The sequence below is a fragment of the Dermochelys coriacea genome, chromosome 1, assembly GCF_009764565.3.
Source record: "Dermochelys coriacea isolate rDerCor1 chromosome 1, rDerCor1.pri.v4, whole genome shotgun sequence".
Taxonomy (NCBI): domain Eukaryota; kingdom Metazoa; phylum Chordata; order Testudines; family Dermochelyidae; genus Dermochelys; species Dermochelys coriacea.
In genome coordinates, this window is record NC_050068.2 from 306,263,426 (window position 1) to 306,283,065 (window position 19,640).

Genomic DNA, 19,640 nt, shown 5'->3' on the forward strand with positions numbered 1-19,640 from the left:
GCTACAGCTCACTTCATCGGATGCATTTGATGGAAAAAACTGTACTTGTGGCACCTTAGAGACTAACAAATTTATTAGAGCATAAGCTTTCGTGAGCTACAGCTCACTTCATTGGATGCATTTGGTGGAAAAAACAGTTTTTTCCACCAAATGCATCCGATGAAGTGAGCTGTAGCTCACGAAAGCTTATGCTCTAATAAATTTGTTAGTCTCTAAGGTGCCACAAGTACTCCTTATCTCTGTATGATCATTCTCCATTAAAAGAGAGATCCAGGGAAGGAACCAGGTATAGAAGCCCTATCATTCTATTGGAATCACACTGCCAGGAAGTAGGAGGTGACTTTTGGAGACCCAGATGTGGTGCAGAAATGTCCTCCTGCTGATCCCTGGGATCCATGGAGTTTGGGGCTGCCACTTGCTACCCTGATGGGGAGAAAGCTCTGCAAAGAGAACCTTGCTGAATTTCCCTCCTCCTGAGCTCCCTGCTCGGGGCTGGTCTCTGTGTATCTCCTACTCTGTTGTTCAGCGTGATGAGGATTTTTTTTGTTTTTAATCATTTTCTTTCTGAAAGTCGGGTTATTCTGTGAAACTGACATTTGTTCTCCTGTCATCTTCTGGCAAAGACGCTGCTTTTTCAGGAAAGCCAATGCTCACCTCCAGACTTTTAAATCAAATCCTTTGATTGAAGAGAAGGCTGCCCATTGGTCACTAGTGTAGCAAGAGAGTGTACTCCATACTCTGAAAATGCAGAGCCCAAACTTCTAGTAGCTCAATGAACAGTTTCTAGATGTTAACCAGTGGATTGAAAAATTGCATTTTTTTTGTCTCATATTTGTAAAATGTCTTTAAATGTCTCTTAAAGCATGTGAACATTAATTAAATAACAAAATAACAGGTTTTTTCATATCAGGCTGAAGCCCCAGCTAGTCTGCAACCTGGCCTCCTTCAAAGTTCCTCCTCTGTCCCCTCCATTCCACAAATGATGCCATCCGTTGTCCCACTCCTGCCTCTGACCCTCCTTCCATCCCATCCCCTATGCCTGGGACACTCTCCCTAGGTCTGTTTCTAATGTCACCTCCTTCTCAGTCACATCACTCCTAAAAACCCGCTTTTGCTATGTCACCTATGTGAAACAAAATGAACAAACATAATAACGCACTGCATCGTCCAAATGTACACATTTGCCTTACTGCGTAACCACATTGAATATACAGTCATAGAGTTTAAGGCCAGAAGAGACCACCAGGTCCTTTAGTCTGACCTCCTATACATCACAGGGTACCAAAACCACGCAGAACCCCATGTTAAACCCAACAACCAAAATTAGACCCAAATATTACAGCCCCTGGGAGACTAGACTATTATATGCTACAGAAAGAGAATATGAGGGATCAAGGTGCACCAATACCCAAGGACCCTGCACTGGCAGGGGAATGATTAAGTGAAATATATACAGATAATCCTGGCAGGTGAAGATGAACCTCACCCCCAAAAGTCACTGCCAATCTGACCTAGGAGAAAATGCTTTCCCAACCCCACATATGGTGATCAGTTAGACCCTAAACATGTGAGTAAGAACTAGCCACCTGAGAGAGGCAAAGATCACTTTCATCTCAGAGCCCTGGCTCTCCCCATCCACTGTCTCCAGCCATAGACACTGTCTCTTCTGATACTATAGAGGAAGATGATTTAAAAAAAACCCACTCAGAATACACTGGAGGAGGGGGAACTCCCTTCCTGGCCCCAGGTGACCAGCAGAGACCCTGAAGCATGAGCTTTTAGGAACATAATTATTATGGACGTGAGCCCAGCCCACTCCCGTCGCAAACAACCCCATCATACAACTGAACACGATTGTCCAGCTCTCTCTTAAAACTAACTGTTGTCTGCCCCTACAACTCCCAACGGGAGGCTATTCCAGAATCTCACCCCTCTGATAGTTGGTATTATAACCCATGTACCTCCACTCCTAGTTCCCCCTTTTTGTCATGTCTGAACTGAAAGTCTAAATCATGCAAACACATATGTATGGCACTTCAACTCCCTCAGTACCTATCCTACTTCAGCTATTCTCAGCATTGCTTCCAGTCAGGTCCAGTCCAATCTGATTTGTAGTTTTATCTGAGTTGACTCCTTGGCACTTTCACAACTGCCAGCCCTAGAGCAGCAATAGGAAATTGGACTTCAGCATCAGGAGACTTTGAAGGAACTTCAGTTCCTTAGTACAGATCTGCCTTCAGCACCTTTGCAGTAAATGCATTAGCTTGTCACAGAAGTAAGCAATTGTGTAACATATGCTTTGGGACAGATTCTGCTCTCACACAGGTTTGACATCATTGTAACTCCATGTCTCCTGATTTACACCTGATTCAGAGAAACCAGAATCAGATCCTGTATTTTATAAAGAATACCATTACTGCAAACAATGGGCCAAATTTATTGGTGGCTTAAGCTGTGACATAAATGGTTTAGTAGAAGACAAATTCAGGTGGCAAAGCAATGCAAGCTGTGCAATTTAGCTTGCAGCAGGTGAGCAGAATGAACGGTTGTAGCAAGAAAAGTACTGACGGAGCGGAAGAAGAGATTGCAGCCAAAAAAAAAGCACCCAACAGGAGGATGTGCTCTGCCTACTCTGTGTGTATGTTATTCTGCTTTTGCACACTTACTGAATGGAAATAGGTACAAATTATACTACTTTACCCTTAAACTCGTACCCATTTTCTGACCTACGTTCATCCCATGTCTTACACTAGTGCTTCTCAAGCTATCTGATGTGGGGGATTTTTTTTCCAATGTGCTCGCAGACTGGCAGCCAATGGCTCGCGGACCAGCACCGGTCCGCAGACCACCACTTTGAGTAGCACTGTCTTACACCACTGTTTAAGGGCTTCTCTAAACATGGAATTATTCCACAATAACTATTGCGTTGTAAATTCATACCCTACCTTTTTTCTGCAATAACTTTCACAGACAAGGCATAAGTCACAAATGAATGTGTCCTAGGGACTTCCATGGGAGATTCACTTGCTGACACCAAGTCTGTATTTAGCTCAGTGACACTGAGATATTTTACCAACATCATCTGTGTCTTATTTTTAATTCATTAAACTGAATAATGAACCAACACCTCCAGAATGATAATCTGTGTACTGAGTGAAACGTCATAAAATTAGTATAAAGGAAATGGACAAAATTCAAAGATTGCATAGGTCCATTATATCTGACTGAATCAATAGTATTTACTTAGTGCTAATGCACTAACTAGATTACAAGAACTAATGCAACGGTGGTCAGTGACAAAAACAAATAATTCTTTGAATGATCTTGACAATAGAATGTGCAATGTTTTTAATTTGTATTAACTAATTGCACTAATATGTATGTCTTTTCTACCTCGTTATCTTAAAATAATCTGTCTCACCTCTTTTTTTCTGTTATTCAGCAGTGAAATAGACCAAAGCAACAAGTATTAAGAGTTGATTGGAATGATGATACTGCTATGAGAAATGTACACCAGTGACTTTTTTCACAGAACTACCATTTATTTGGGGTCTGATCAATTTAAATAATCTCTCTGTTGACTTCAGTGGATTTGGGATCAGGTCTTTAAAGTGTAAAGTGTAAATATAACACTTCCTTCCAAGCTTTTCGTTTGTCTGTTTTTTGTTTTGCTACAAGGTGCTATTTCCATGTGACTTTTTGCATGTGTAGTTGTGATTATAGGCAACACATGTAGCATCACCTATAGCTAAGGTTGCCTAAACATTTCCTTTCTAAAGGATTATTTTCAGTTGTTTATAGCTTTCTCAGCGCTTTACCTTTGTAGCCAAAATATGAGATGCTTGTTCTCAGAAAGGGAGTGTACTTTTCCCCTGAAAGTTTCATCAAAAACATTTGAGTCATTTTCAAGCACAAAAGGAGTGGGAGGTGGGAACAATTTTCTGCTTTAAAAAAATTGCAACTTTTTTTATGTTTTAAAGAAAAGCTCTAGTGTTTTAGCTGAAGTTTGTTAGAAACTTAATGTTTGAAAAGGACAGAGGGTCCAATACAATATATTGAAATCTGTAGGATTCTTTCCATTGACTTAAATGAGTGCTGGGTCAACTCCATAGTTCCTCAGTCGTAAATGTGCCTTTCATTGGTTCATAGAAACTCAGATTTGACTTGTCCAAAGATAGTGGAAGATGGATCTGCTTATACCAGGGATGAATTTAGCCCAGTGGATTTGCCCAGGTGTATGAGAACAAAATCTGTCCCGTTCTGCATATTTTTCCTCTGTTTCAGCACTTCATTTGTTACAAGAAGCAGGTCTGGGTGGAAGAGGCAAAAGGGTCAGTTTGCTCAGGCCCCCCATTTGAGCGAGTCCCCAGTGTTACAGAGGGGCTAAATTAGAGTGAGTGGGATTCCAACCTGGCACACTGGGTCACAGTGCCACTCAGGTTTGGTGTCTGCCTTCAATATTGCATGGAGTGACTCGCCTGCCCTAGTGGAGCCCAGATCCCATCATAGCTACCATTGGCATCATTGTACCAGGCCTGAGGCAACACACCAGGCCAGGAGCCCAGAGGCAGGAGCAGGTTGGGAGATACCAGTCCCACTAGCAGTGGGGTCAGAGCTCAGGGACAAGCATGCTCCTGGCCACATGCAGGGTGGAGCCCCACCCATCCCTGTGAGGAGGGCAGCAACTCCACAATCTTGGGCCCTCTTTGACTTCACTTTTTTCCCCCCTTCTTAAGCTCTTTCACCTCCATGGTAATTTTTTTGGATGGGGGGGGGAACACCTCCGTTTCAAATTTTGACCCAGGCCTCCAAAACCCTCTGTACAGCCCTGATAAAGAAGTGTGGGTCCCAATGCTGCTTTGTTGAAGCCAAAGAAAAATATTCCATGTGTTTTGATCGCCGTTTTGAAAATGGACATTTCTCTAATCCCAACAGACAGCCAATAAATTCTTCCTGGGTGGAATTCATCTATGACGGGGACACATGCAGAAGAATCAGGTCCTGGATTGGAGCCTTAAGCATAGGTGCTGGAACTAGCAGTTCTGGGGGTGGGGCAGCACCCCCTGGCTTGAAGTGATTTTCATCGTATACAAGGTTTACCGTTTTGTTCAGTGGTTCTCAGCACCCCCACTATACAAATTGTTCCAGCACCCCTGGCTGTAAATGCCTGGTGGTAAAAAGTCTGCCTGGCTGAGGGTGGGTATTACATGGCACAAGACACCACAACTCCTACTTTACAATGGGAACGAGCAGTGGTCCAGAGCTACCCCAAAACCGGGCAGCATTATTAGGTCATGTACTAATTCATTGAGTCCCCCAGACAGCCTATACTGGACAGGCTTCTATGAAGTCTCTGCTGCAAATTAAACCTACCCTATTAAGCCAGGATACCCAGGGAGGATAGTGCCTGCCCTCCTCAGCAGCTCATCAGTGCAAGGAGGGTGCAATGTACCAATGGGAGTGAATCAGTGCCTTTATTCATAATATTTTGTTGAGAAAGCCAGATGGGAGGATATGGACATGAAGTTAGCACCAGCAATAACTTAGGTACCAACAAGTTACATTGTTCTTTTCATGAGCATTTACTCTGTGGATCAGTGAAAAACAAAACCCAAATATTGTTTGTATGGCATTTCCTGCTTATTTACATGCTGCAGCATTTCTTGGGAACACACCAGCTTGTTCTGGGAACATGCATAAGTTGTGCAATGTTTTACTAAGGAGCAGACCCAGACTGATTACAGTATTGGATGAGTGGGAGGGTCTGCACAGGGCATGAAATAAATGATGGCTCAGCATGAGTCCTTTCCATGGCTGATATGGAGGGAGGTAGCTCAGGGTTAGGATCAGGGAACCCAGTGTTTCATGGATCCACCTGTCAGTATAGGTTCCCCCCAGAGGTTAGCAATTGGGCTTTGCAACTCTTCTATGGCACAGGTAGGAAAATCTGTTGTCTCATTCCCTAGTGCATTTCACAACTGCTTCACCCAACTCCTTGGACTGGGTGCTGGATCTAAATGTGGCCCTGGGTGAGGATTTGCATACATTCTAGAAGAGCACCTTGCAATTGCCTCTGTAGCTGCAGAATTTGCATCTCTCATTTATTTACTGTACTTATTTCTTGAAGTTTGGTCCATTGTACGGTAGATGTTTGTTCTATAGAGATTTCTTCTAATCTGCTTTCTTCCAAAGGAAATCATGTGAATTAGTCATGTGAGTAACTTGAAAGGAATTCAGACCGTGAGTGCCAGTTTATATACCCACAGAGGTAGGAAATCTTCAAGATTTTAAATAACATTTTGTCCAGTTTCACAAACATTCTGTACTACTTAATCATGTAGAAAAAATTCACCCTTCTGCCTTTGAGGGATGAAAGGGGAAATCCATTTACATGTCTGCTTTACCTTTTTCCTTGTATTTTATTCATTTTGTCCAGCTGTGCCTTGACACCACTTGGGAAATGAAAAAGGAGATTCTTCAAGTTGTCCTTTGTTAAGGAAACAGGCCAGAGAAGGATGAAGCAAATAGGGTTTGTAATTGTGTCAGAAACAGGAAAGTTTGTCGTTGTTTTTCCCCCTCTTCTCTTTTGGTTGAGGAGTTATAACTGCAAGAACCATATAGTTGTCTCTACCAGAGCCCAGAATTAAACAGCTCGGTATGTGACAGAAGCGGAAATTTATGAGTTATGTGAAACCTCAGGAATAATTCCTTCCAAAGCAAGCAGTGACTGAAAGTCCAGTTCTTTTGGGCACTTTTGTAATGGGTTTTGGGTTCTGCACAGGACTGGGAAACTGGAGATATGGGTTCTGTTCCCAGCCTTCCAACAGACTTCCAATGTGACATTAGGCAAGTGATGTTAGCTCTGTGGATGAAATCCTGGCCTCTCTGAAGTCCACAGGGCCAGGTTTTCATCCTTTGTGTCTCGGTTTCATTGTGAAACAGAGAGGGTAATAGTACTCATCTACCTCACTGGAGGGTCATGAAACTAAACTAATTCATTGTTTGTATACTGTCTTGACGTCTCAGATGGAAGTCACTCTAGGGGAGAAAAGTATTTGTATTTTATTAAAAATATACGAGACTGTTTAGAGAGGGGAACCACCAGGGTTGCCCCATTTTCCCCTTATTTGCTCTTTTTCTTGAGACTGTTTTGATACATCTAAGCTTCCTACTTTTTCTTAACCATCTTTCATGAGGGCAGACACCCTTGAAAATTGTGTTCTATGGGTGACAATACTATTTGTTTATCACTAATCCTAGTTCCTTGACCCTTGGAACCATAGAGACAAAACATTGTTTTGAAGAGCTGTCTCTACAGAGACCTTGGCTTTCTTCCTTCCAAATAGGCTAGGAAATCAGTCCAATACCTAAGACTATCTATTCTGTGCACTTTACACCAAATTTATTTTTTGAATATTTATACCATCATTTACAAATCTCCAGACCCACTAAATGCTGGTGGTCCTGCCCACTCTCTGTGTGGATGGGAGTGCCTGATCATGGAGATGTTATTGTGGGACAGTATGTGTGTTGATATATATTGCAAACATTTCCTTGCCTTTTCTTTGCTAAAAATATAGGCTTTGATTCAGCAACGTGCTTAAGCACATTTATTTATTTATTTATTTGTATTATTGTAGTGCAGAGTGGTTCTCAATCTGTGGCCTGTGACCACTTGCAGCCCAATCAGCACACAGCTGCAGCCCATGTGACATCCTCAGTGCCCTAAAGGTAGTATATATATTGTGTGGATGTGGCCCATGTTATAAATAGACAACTGTCATAAATATAAAGGGAAGGGTAAACACCTTTAAAATCCCTCCTGGCCAGAGGAAAAATCCTTTCACCTGTAAAGGGTTAAAAAGCTAGGATAACCTCGCTGGCGCCTTACCACAATGAGGAGACAAGATCCTTTCAAAGCTGAAAGGGGGGAAAAACAAAGGGTCTGGGTCTGTCTGTGCGATGCTTTTGCCGGGGACAGAACAGGAATGGAGTCTTAGAATTTAGTAAGTAATCTAGCTAGATATGCATTAGATTATGATTTCTTTAAATGGCTGAGAAAATAAGATGTACTGAATGGAATGGATATTCCTGGTTTTGTGTCTTTTTGTAACTTAAGGTTTTGCCTAGAGGGATTCTCTATGTTTTGAATCTAATTACCCTGTAAGGTATTTACCATCCTGATTTTACAGAGGTGATTCTTTTTACTTTTTCTTCTATTAAAATTCTTCTTTTAAGAAACTGAATGTTTTTTCATTGTTCTTAAGATCCAAGGGTTTGTGTCTGTGGTCACCTATGCAAATCGATCAGGTTTTTTACCAAACCTTTCCCAGGAAGGGGGGGTGCAAGGTTTTGGTGAGGATTTTGGGGGGAAAGACGTTTCCAAACGGCTCTTTCCTAATAAAAAAAACCCGGTTAGACGTTTGGTGGTGGCAGCAAAAGTCCAAGGGCAAAAGGTAAAATAGTTTGTATCTTCGGGAGTTTTAACCTAAGCTGGTAAAAGTAAGCTTAGGAGGTTTTCATGCAGGTCCCCACATCTGTACCCTAGAGTTCAGAGAGGGGAAGGAACCTTGACAACAACCCACAATGACAAATAGGTTGAGAACCACTGCTGTAGTGCCTAGGAGGCTCAGTCATAGACCAGAAGCCCATTGTGCTAGGAGTTGTACAAACAGAGAACAATACAGCGGTGCATAGACAATCCAGGAAGTTTTTGGAAAGCGTAGGGGACAATTTCCTGGTGCAAGTGCTAGGGGAGCCAACTAGGGGGAGCGCTTTTCTTGACCTGCTGCTCACAAACCGGGTAGAATTAGTGGGGGAAGCAAAAGTGGATGGGAATCTGGGAGGCAGTGACCATGAGTTGGTTCAGTTCAGGATCCTGACGCAGGGAAGAAAGGTAAGCAGCAGGATACGGACCCTGGACTTCAGGAAAGCAGACTTTGACTCCCTCAGGGAACAGATGGCCAGGATCCCCTGGGGGACTAACATGAAAGGGAAGGGAGTCCAGGAGAGCTGGCTGTATTTCAAGGAATCCCTGTTGAGGTTACAGGGACAAACCATCCCGATGAGTCGAAAGAATAGTAAATATGGCAGGCGACCAGCTTGGCTTAATGGTGAAATCCTAGCGGATCTTAAACATAAAAAAGAAGCTTACAAGAAGTGGAAGCTTGGACATATGACCAGGGAAGAGTATAAAAATATTGCTCGGGCATGTAGGAAAGATATCAGGAGGGCCAAATCGCACCTGGAGCTGCAGCTAGCAAGAGATGTCAAGAGTAACAAGAAGGGTTTCTTCAGGTATGTTGGCAACAAGAAGAAAGCCAAGGAAAGTGTGGGCCCCTTACTGAATGAGGGAGGCAAGCTAGTGACAGAGGATGTGGAAAAAGCTAATGTACTCAATGCTTTTTTTGCCTCTGTTTTCACTAACAAGGTCAGCTCCCAGACTGCTGTGCTGGGCAACACAAAATGGGGAAGAGATGGCCAGCCCTCTGTAGAGATAGAGGTGGTTAGGGACTATTTAGAAAAGCTGGACGTGCACAAGTCCATGGGGCCGGACGAATTGCATCCGAGAGTGCTGAAGGAATTGGCGGCTGTGATTGCAGAGCCCTTGGCCATTATCTTTGAAAACTCGTGGCGAACGGGGGAAGTCCCGGATGACTGGAAAAAGGCTAATGTAGTGCCCATCTTTAAAAAAGGGAAGAAGGAGGATCCTGGGAACTACAGGCCGGTCAGCCTCACCTCAGTCCCTGGAAAAATCATGGAGCAGGTCCTCAAAGAATCAATCCTGAAGCACTTAGAGGAGAGGAAAGTGATCAGGAACAGTCAGCATGGATTCACCAAGGGAAGGTCATGCCTGACTAATCTAATCGCCTTTTATGATGAGATTACTGGTTCTGTGGATGAAGGGAAAGCAGTGGATGTATTGTTTCTTGACTTTAGCAAAGCTTTTGACACGGTCTCCCACAGCATTCTTGTCAGCAAGTTAAGGAAGTATGGGCTGGATGAATGCACTATAAGGTGGGTAGAAAGCTGGCTAGATTGTCGGGCTCAACGGGTAGTGATCAATGGCTCCATGTCTAGTTGGCAGCCGGTGTCAAGTGGAGTGCCCCAGGGGTCGGTCCTGGGGCCCGTTTTGTTCAATATCTTCATAAATGATCTGGAGGATGGTGTGGATTGCACTCTCAGCAAATTTGCGGATGATACCAAACTGGGAGGAGTGGTAGATACGCTGGAGGGGAGGGATAGGATACAGAAGGACCTAGACAAATTGGAGGATTGGGCCAAAAGAAATCTAATGAGGTTCAATAAGGATAAATGCAGGGTCCTGCACTTAGGATGGAAGAATCCAATGCACCGCTACAGACTAGGGACCGAATGGCTCGGCAGCAGTTCTGCGGAAAAGGACCTAGGGGTGACAGTGGACGAGAAGCTGGATATGAGTCAGCAGTGTGCCCTTGTTGCCAAGAAGGCCAATGGCATTTTGGGTTGTATAAGTAGGGGCATAGCGAGCAGATCGAGGGACGTGATCGTTCCCCTCTATTCGACACTGGTGAGGCCTCATCTGGAGTACTGTGTCCAGTTTTGGGCCCCACACTACAGGAAGGATGTGGATAAATTGGAAAGAGTACAACGAAGGGCAACGAAAATGATTAGGGGTCTAGAGCACATGACTTATGAGGAGAGGCTGAGGGAGCTGGGATTGTTTAGTCTGCAGAAGAGAAGAATGAGGGGGGATTTGATAGCTGCTTTCAACTACCTGAAAGGGGGTTTCAAAGAGGATGGCTCTAGACTGTTCTCAATGGTAGCAGATGACAGAACGAGGAGTAATGGTCTCAAGTTGCAATGGGGGAGGTTTAGATTGGATATTAGGAAAAACTTTTTCACTAAGAGGGTGGTGAAACACTGGAATGCGTTACCTAGGGAGGTGGTAGAATCTCCTTCCTTAGAGGTTTTTAAGGTCAGGCTTGACAAAGCCCTAGCTGGGATGATTTAACTGGGACTTGGTCCTGCTTTGAGCAGGGGGTTGGACTAGATGACCTTCTGGGGTCCCTTCCAACCCTGATATTCTATGATTCTATGATTCTATGAGAACCAAAAGGCAGTCCCTGCCTGAAGAGCACATATTTAAGTCCATCCCTAGTCAAGAAAGCATTTGAGCATGTGCTTAATTGGACCATTCAGTGGAACATAATTCAATGGAAAACAGATTCTGTATGTTCCTGCATTGGGGCCTTAAAAAGAATTAAGCAAATGTTTAATTATTTTTAGATCTTCAAAGACTACACTACCATTTGTGTTTGATGAAGCTGACCTCAGGCTGCATACTGCAGACTGCACAAAGATGCCATGTAACTGATTGGCTTCATAATTTTAACTAATTTTAGTTAAATACATAGAAATATAAAGTCTTCATATCTGCCATGTTCTAATTATGTTTTTTGCCTCTTTTCAAAAATGTTAATCCATTTCTCTCTATCAAGTTAGTTTCAGATTCCCCAAACCTCTAAGTACTGCTACCTGCACATTTATTATTTTGCTTTTGTATTGAAAAGTCAGTGTGCTTTTTTACACATTCTCCATTCACTTGAATCATGAAACGTTCTGCCATGATTAATAATTCATTTCTAGTTCATTGAAGATATTAAATATTATGTCTTTCTTCTGATTGAGGAACTCACTTAATTTGGGAGCAGGGTTTTGGACTGCAGAAGCAGAGACCTGAAGAGACCATTAATGTTTGCAGATTAGAACATAATAAGAACATAAGAACGGCCATACTGGGTCAGACCAAAGGTCCATCTAGCCCAGTATCCTATCTTCCAACAGTGGCCAATGCCAGGTGTCCCAGAGGGAATGAACAGAACAGGTAATCATCAGGTGTCCATCCCCTTTTGCCCATTCCCAGCTTCTGGCAAACAGAGGCTAGGGACACCATCCCTGCCCATCCTGGCTAATAGCCATTGATGGACCTATCCTGCATTAATTTATCTAGTTCTTTTTTGAACCCTGTTATAGTCTTGGCTTTCACAACATCCTCTGGCAAGAAATTCCACAGGTTGACTGTGCATTGTGAAAAAATACTTCCTTTTGTTTGTTTTAAACCTGCTGCCTATTAATTTCATTTGGTGACCCCTAGTTCTTGTGTAATGAGGAGGAGTAAATAACACTTCCTTATTTACTTTCTTCACACAAGTCATGATTTTATAGACCTCAATTATATCCCCCCTTAGTCGTCTCTTTTCCAAGATGAAAAGACCCAGTCTTACACCTGTCTGCTCATATGGCAGCTGTTCCATACCCCTAATCATTTTTGTTGCCCTTTTCTGAACCTTTTCCAATTCCAATATATCTTTTTTGAGATGGAGCGACCACATCTGCATGACGTATTCAAGATGTGGGCATACCATGGATTTATATAGAGGCAATATGATATTTTCTGTCTTATTATGTATCCCTTTCTTAATGATTTCCAATATTCTGTTTGTTTTTTTGACTCCCACTGCACATTGAGTGGATGTTTTCAGAGAACTATCCATAATAACTCCAAGATCTCTTTCTTGAGTGGTAACAGCTAATTTAGACCCCATCATTTTATATGTATATAGTTGGGATTATGTTTTCGAATGTGCATTACTTTGCATTTATCAACATTGAATTTCATCTGCCATTTTGTTGCCGTCACCCAGTGTTGCGAGATCCTTTTGTAGCTCTTCGCAATCTTCCTGGGACTTAACTATCTTGAGTAGTTTTGTATCATTTACAAATTTTGCCCCTCCCTGTTTATCGCATTTTCCAGATCATTTATGAATATGTTGAATAGGACTGGTCCCAGTACAGACCACTGGGGATTGCAGGATCTGAAGCTATTGCAGAGACTTAGTAAAAATCCTTAGCTAAAACCTTTATTTCTCTCAGTCTGGTTTATATTGGATATTTTGAATTATGATACTTGTCTAATTGGGTAGCTTCGTAAAAAGTCACTTTTGGAGGAGTTGGAAGAGAGAGGGTGGCAAATATTTTGAGGCCATCACATTTTTGACATTTGGTTTCAAATGTGCAACTTTATGTCAAGACATTTTAATTTTATGTCAGCTAAATTGAATGTACAAGCATCAGTTAATCTTCAGGCAGTGACAATTCTTGCTAGCCTAGTTCAGAGACTTTTTTGACCAACTGGCAACATGTATTTTGCAGACTGGATCCAAGGCAAATTCCAAGTAGTTACAATCTCCCCTTTGAGCAAATAGGATTATTATCTCATGTCCATACTGGGTATGGGTAGAATTCAACACTTGCCTACTACACCTCATCACATTCCAATGGCACACCTCTATCACATTAACATTTTTCTTTCTGAGTCATATACACCACTTGCACTCCTAGTCATGCATAAAAAACAATGTAACTAAACCCAAACTCATACCAGCAGGGTCCCTGGTTATTTCAATATTTGTTTGATTTGTCACTAGGATTTGGCATAATATTGTAAATGTGTAACCCAGAGATCAGTTATTTTCCATATTACCACAGAACACTTGGCAGAGTATTCGTGTCAGGAAGAGACTCAGGCTTCACAGGGTCAAAGGGTTAAAACAACAGCACCTCCTTTTCCCAGTAGTATTTTGTGTTAGCTCAAAGAGTGATTTACTTTGGGTTGCCTAGCAAAAGCTAAGAGAAATGGGTGAGACCATTTAAAACTTTCCGTCCGACTTCTTGCTCTAGTTTTTGGGGTGGCCTTTTTGCCTCTCTGCTCCATTCAAAGAGCAGCTTTGTGTTTATCCCATGCAGAGCCAGGATTTGTGGAAAGGCCTTGTGTTCAACATGTCCTTGGACATCTGGGAGGAGGGTCAGTTTGGTCACATCTGTCTTTAGGAGGATACAGGAGGGTGTCATCTGTTAGGAGCAGGAGGGAAAATATAGGCCACTTGTTCTTAATAAGGTATTGGAAAATGTTTAATGAGGACTGGCAGGGTGTTCAGATTGCAGAAGATGAGGTTTTGATGTACATTTTGTGCCCCAGATGGGAAATCTTCAAAGGAGGTCAGCAGTACAGATGTAGAGGAGTCCAAAGTTCCTTTCTCAATATGGGGAGAGGAATATAGCAAGGGAACAGAGGCTGAGATGGATACATGTTCAGAGGAGGTACAGCTGAGTTGTATATCCTGCTCTGGTGGAACTATTTGTGTTCATTGTATCTCTGTGCAGATGTTTTGAAGACACTTCTAGACTGGCCAGACTAGAACTGCAAAATAACCCTGCTTTTGAGGACAGAAGAGAAGAGGGGCTAAATTTATTATGTATGAATCAAACATGACCTTTTAGAGGAAGTGAGCGTAGTGGCAATTACCTATAGTCATTATCCTCTGATGATAATTTGATGGCCTATATGAAACGAGCTCATTGTCCAAAACAGTTCTTATGGGCAGGTGTCCACATCACAGTAACAGTCAGTACCAAAACCAATCCAGCAAAGCACTTCAAACATACAAACAGTCCCAATGAAAAATCAGTGCTGGACCAGGTGGGAGGAATCAACAGCCTTGAACCTGAGCCCATGTCCCCAGGCAGTGCTCAGACCATGGTCACTTGAATGACTGGAGAAAGGGGCCAGCGAAGCTCTAACTTGCAAAAGGCCCCACCCACAAAGCTCCTGACTGGGGAAGACGTTAAGCCCCATTGATTGGCGGAGAAACTCTACTTAGGTCAGAAAGAGGCACAAGAAATTGCCTGCACAACTAAAGAAGTCCTTGGCTAGTGGCTGCTATCGAGCCTGCCTACTTGACTCCTGAGCCCTGCCTCCCAGACTGTTCTTAGTTCCTCCTTATTCCAGACCTCTGTCTTTTCCCAGTTCTTGATTTCCTGCCTCATTCCAGGTCCCTGCTCCTACACCTTACCCCGATGTTAACTCCGGCTTCAACCCCTGGCTTGGCGCCTGGCTTTGACTCCGGCTCTGACCTTCAGTTTGGCACCTGACTCTGGCTCTTACCTTTGGCTTGGGGCCTGGCTCTGACTCTAGCTCTGGGAGTTCTAGGCTGCTGATGCTAACCATTAGGCATGACCGTCCATGCCCCATTCCCTACACCAGGACTAATTTGGAACCCCTTCTTGGCAGTATTGCTGTAGAGATGCATACAGTTCTACATGCATAAACTACCTTCCATCACCCATATATGTGATTCTTTCTTCAGGTCACAGTCAGAACACATTGATTGGGCAGCAGGGGGAAGCTGGCACTGCTACAGTTTATGCTAGAATTGTTCCAAGGATTAAGAGAGTCTTAACTTTCTAGTGCTGCCAATGAGGGTCTCTTCATAAACACTACAATTAATAAAACCATTGGGTAGGTTGGAAAAGGGCCTTAAATGCCTTTGACCATTTATCCAGCACTGACTGACTGACAAGTCTCAAGGAACTAACTTAATTATGTATTTGGTTGCCTTCTCTTTGATAATATTCTGTTCATAAGTAATATAAGGTAAATCATCTGCAGCAGGAGAATTAGAATAACTATGTTGTAGTAAAGGCTTATTCTGGCTTGCTGTTTAAGGGCCTGATCCAGACTTCACTGAAGTAAATGGAAATACTGCCATTGAAGTCAAAGAGTTATGGATCAAATTTTAATATCCCCCACCAAAAATTCCTTTTTTAAAAAAATCAATACATAAAAATTGAAAGAAAAAAACACAAGCTCAATACTGGTTTCAAAAGAGAGATCCATGATATTTTGCTTTCTTTATACATGTAGTCATAGAACATGTTCCAGTAGAAACATAGCTAGACTATTTCCAATTTTAAAGTGGTTATAGATCTTTTAAGGGATCAGTGTTTATTATCTATATTATTTCATCAAAATGGAAAATGAAGCATCAATAGTAATGGAATTATCAGTTAATAGATTACTATTGAATTGTCAGTACAGCGTAGTTATCTTCTTTTCTAAAGATTAACTTAAAAAATATTGTTCAAGAAATTTTTCCAATGAAAAGAAAAATCCATGTATTCTCCATTAATAATCAGAAGAGAATTTTTTTAAAACTCTGCAAATGCAGCATCCATTCTAATAATGTTCATGAGAAATATAAAAAGAGATTGAAAAGAATAATGTATGAGCAGTAGATGATCTAAATAATCTCAGCCTAAGTAATTATATTGACCTAGTTTTATTTTTAATCAGAATCAGGACACAGATTTTACCCATTTTATCTCCCTCACTTCCTCTCTTTCCCTTGCCCCCCCCCTTTTTTTTTTTTACTTTTTGTCACTGGAAAAGGGGGAAGGATAAAAATGGGGAGGGAGAGAAGGAAAAATCAGGGGGAGGGAGTTGAACATTTCAAAATGTTGTGAACATTCCTTCCCAATTTTTTCTGTATATTTTTGCAAAAGATATTATATTTGGGCAGCTCTAAGTTTAAAGCATTTTTGAGACCTTCAGATGAAAAGTACTGTAAAATATATTACGTATACTATACTATATCTTAATATAAATGCTTACATATATCTACTTGTTGAATAGAAAAACCATCATTATCTTCTGGGCATCCAGACAAAACGTATTAAAACAAATGGGAAATATTCCCATAATGTTAAGAAATCATTATCTTCCCTGTGGAACGTGATAACTGGTGAAACAATTGCAGTTTGAAACCTCTAAGTACTTCTGATCAAATGCATTTGTGTCCACTTGCCAAATGACTTTTTTCTAACAAAGAGCTTTTCCTGCCTGTGCCCTGCTGAAGAGAGACTATTCATATCTACTTTATTTTCTGACAGACATTTTCAAGAAATGCCTCGTACTGTGGAGCACAAGATGATGAATATCGTCTAGAGGTTACAACTCCTTTGCAACGGGTTGACTTGTTTATGGGGCGATTCAACAGTATCCTGCTAACTTCAATATCTGTCTTCACCAAAGGGAATCTTACTGTTGCTAATCTGGGAACGTCTGAGGGCCGCTTCATGCAGGTAAATATATCTGTGACATTAGCACACTTTAACATGAGTGTAAAGAGTAAGCAAGATCAATTATAACCATAAGAAGCCAATTATAGATAAATGGGGTTGGGGAAAGAGTGGGGCAGTATAGTCACAGATTAATGGAAAATCAGGTGAGCTGAATAAATTGAAGCATCTATAAAGAAACATACGACAGAATACCCGATACAGCATCTCTGAAGGAAGTCAGCTTTGAGTTCATCACAAGACTCAAGGGTTCTATGACTTTCTTATTTTTAGCCCTGTAGCCATGGTAATAAGGTTAGCTTGTCCCCTTTCTGGTCTCACTGAGTGCACCCCCTTGGATCTTAGGCCTCTTGCTCTTACCTTTTTCTGTGTGGAATATTGCAATTCTCCCGCTCTTCGACCGGGACCAGGGTCAGGCTGCTTCACCTATATTAATCACTTAACACTCTGCAGGATTACCTTGGTTTTGGGCACATGAGTTTCCTCCCTTCTGGGACCTGTAATCAGTATTATAATGCTGATAACTTTCTTAAAACAAAATATTCTTATTTAGCAGTCAGAACAAAACATTAGAGGAAAAAAGGAGGTTAAAGCAAGAGAGAGCCTCTACCAATAATGGCAACCTAGGCCAGGCTTAGCGACACCCCCCACAGATTCCTGTGTTGCCTGTGTCTCAGTCAGGTTCCCCCTGCCCCCTACAGCCCAGAGAAAATGTCCTTTTAAACCCTGCCAGTGTTCTTTATCCTCCAGGAGGGTTCATCAGTTGTTGGTGGACTTTGGCATCTCCTGGTCAAATTAGTTCCATAGGCTGTCTGGGAACTGAACTGAGTCATCAGAGCTAATAGTTCTGGCATTTTCTCTTTCCATCCTTAAGTGGAAGCTGATCGGAGGAAGTGGAAATGGATCTTGAGCCATTTCTCCTTCCCATCTGACCCACCCAGATGGTCCCCCATTGGGAAGCATTTTAATCAAAGATATTTGTTCAGAAAAAAAACGTGCCAAAGCCAGTCCACATACATTATTAACAGATTGTTACAGGACATCCATGTACATGTCATACTTGCTGTTCCACCCCCCTCAGGGGCTGAAGGAATCCCACCACCCTACTGGAAAGGACACATGGGACACCTTAGAAAAAATCAGTATGAATCTCAAATGTGAATTTAGCAAAATATGAAGTGATTACGCTGTAATGTTTACTAGAAATCCCCGTGATGAACTCACTGCCTTAAGGATGGAGATTGCTTTCAATATGGGATGCCTAGTGGTTAGAGCAGAGTCCTGCAAGCCAGGGGACCCAAATTCTAGGCCTGAACGTAATCTCTGACTCACTGTGTAATCCTGAGCAAGTATCTTAACCTCTTGCCTCACTTTCCCACCTATAAGCATGGGCAATAATGCTTACTACCCTCTTTGTAAGGTTCACTGTGGGACTTCAAAGGGTTTTGGGTAAAGCCTTTGGTGATCTCTGGAGGAAAATACAAAGCAGTACTTTTATTTATTATATTTTTATTATGCATTCATGTCTTGAACCAGACTTTTTATTCAGGATTTTGTCCATCTCAAGAACAATAAAATATAACAATTAAAATACTTCCAGTCTACATTTCTCATTCTAGGGCCAGCCATAGATGAAAAGAAAGGCTATTGTGTGAGCTGCGTATTGCCATTAACAGAAATATTCACATCATTGAATTAGATTGGCTTGAGTTACAGGGGGAAGTTATCGGGAAGATCATACTATAATAACACTCTAAGCCTTTCTTTATCCTGAACAGCCTTAGGGTCTAGTACCTCCAACAGCACAGTGAACACTCAGACAGCCTTTAATGACTCGTAACAGCACATCTGTATAACCAAATGTAATATTTATTGCCTTGAAAAAAGGTACCATGTCTCCAGGATACAGGAATTACAGTATTTTCCAGAATGTAATACACTCAAATTAAATCTTTTTTTTGCCCCACTAATAGTTGTCTAGGTATTACTTCCAAACATGTGTTGATTAGCAAATTTTCAACTAAAGGCAAAATGCAATGGAGTTTTTATAGTAATCTGTCTGGTATCTGCAATGAATAGAAATAAATTCATAGCATATGGACCACTTGTTGGGATGTAATTGCTAAAAATCAGGATAACCTCACAATGAAACAATTCAGTGTGCTACTCAACCGTCTAAAGATTGTATTCAAATTGTATAGCGAAAAGTCACATTTCATAATAGTGATTTTATTTACCATACCTACCTGATGGGCTAAATTTGCAATGGGCCTCAACTTGCCCTGTCTTTGTACTCATCCATATTTGCTCTCACAAGTCGTTTGCATTCATTTAGTGGATTAGCATTTGTGTATGTAAATGATTGAATTTATATGCACAAAATCTGTTTGTGGTCAAACGAATGGATTTTGCATATTAGGACCCTGATCCTGCAAGTTGACTGTGATCATGCAGAGCCACTTTAACTTCAATGGGCAGTCAGCTGCAGGATCAAGGTCTAAAATTTCTACACTTTGAGTGCACACAAACACAGGCCATGCATTGAAAATATGTGCCTATATACTATTTCAACCAAATAAATTTTCAAGACAACTATTAATAGCAAAGCAAAAAATTTCAAATGTAGATCCCTAATCTTGGGCCCCCATCCATAAAGGGATTTAGGCACCTAAGCCCCACTA

The 19,640-nt window shown here is 41.7% G+C and overlaps 1 protein-coding gene across 3 annotated transcripts in view; it reads left to right on the forward strand.

Moving 5' to 3' along the window:
* Positions 1-19,640, forward strand: part of MET (MET proto-oncogene, receptor tyrosine kinase) — a 127,896-nt gene that overhangs the window by 37,187 nt on the left and 71,069 nt on the right. For all 3 annotated transcript variants that reach the window (XR_006275284.1, XM_038384468.2, XM_038384498.2), the window contains exon 3: positions 16,771-16,962. Coding sequence is in view for 2 of the 3 variants with exons in the window: in XM_038384468.2 (XP_038240396.1) it covers positions 16,771-16,962 (192 nt within the window). In the remaining variant the exon portion in view is untranslated. The remainder of the gene's footprint in view (positions 1-16,770; positions 16,963-19,640) is intronic.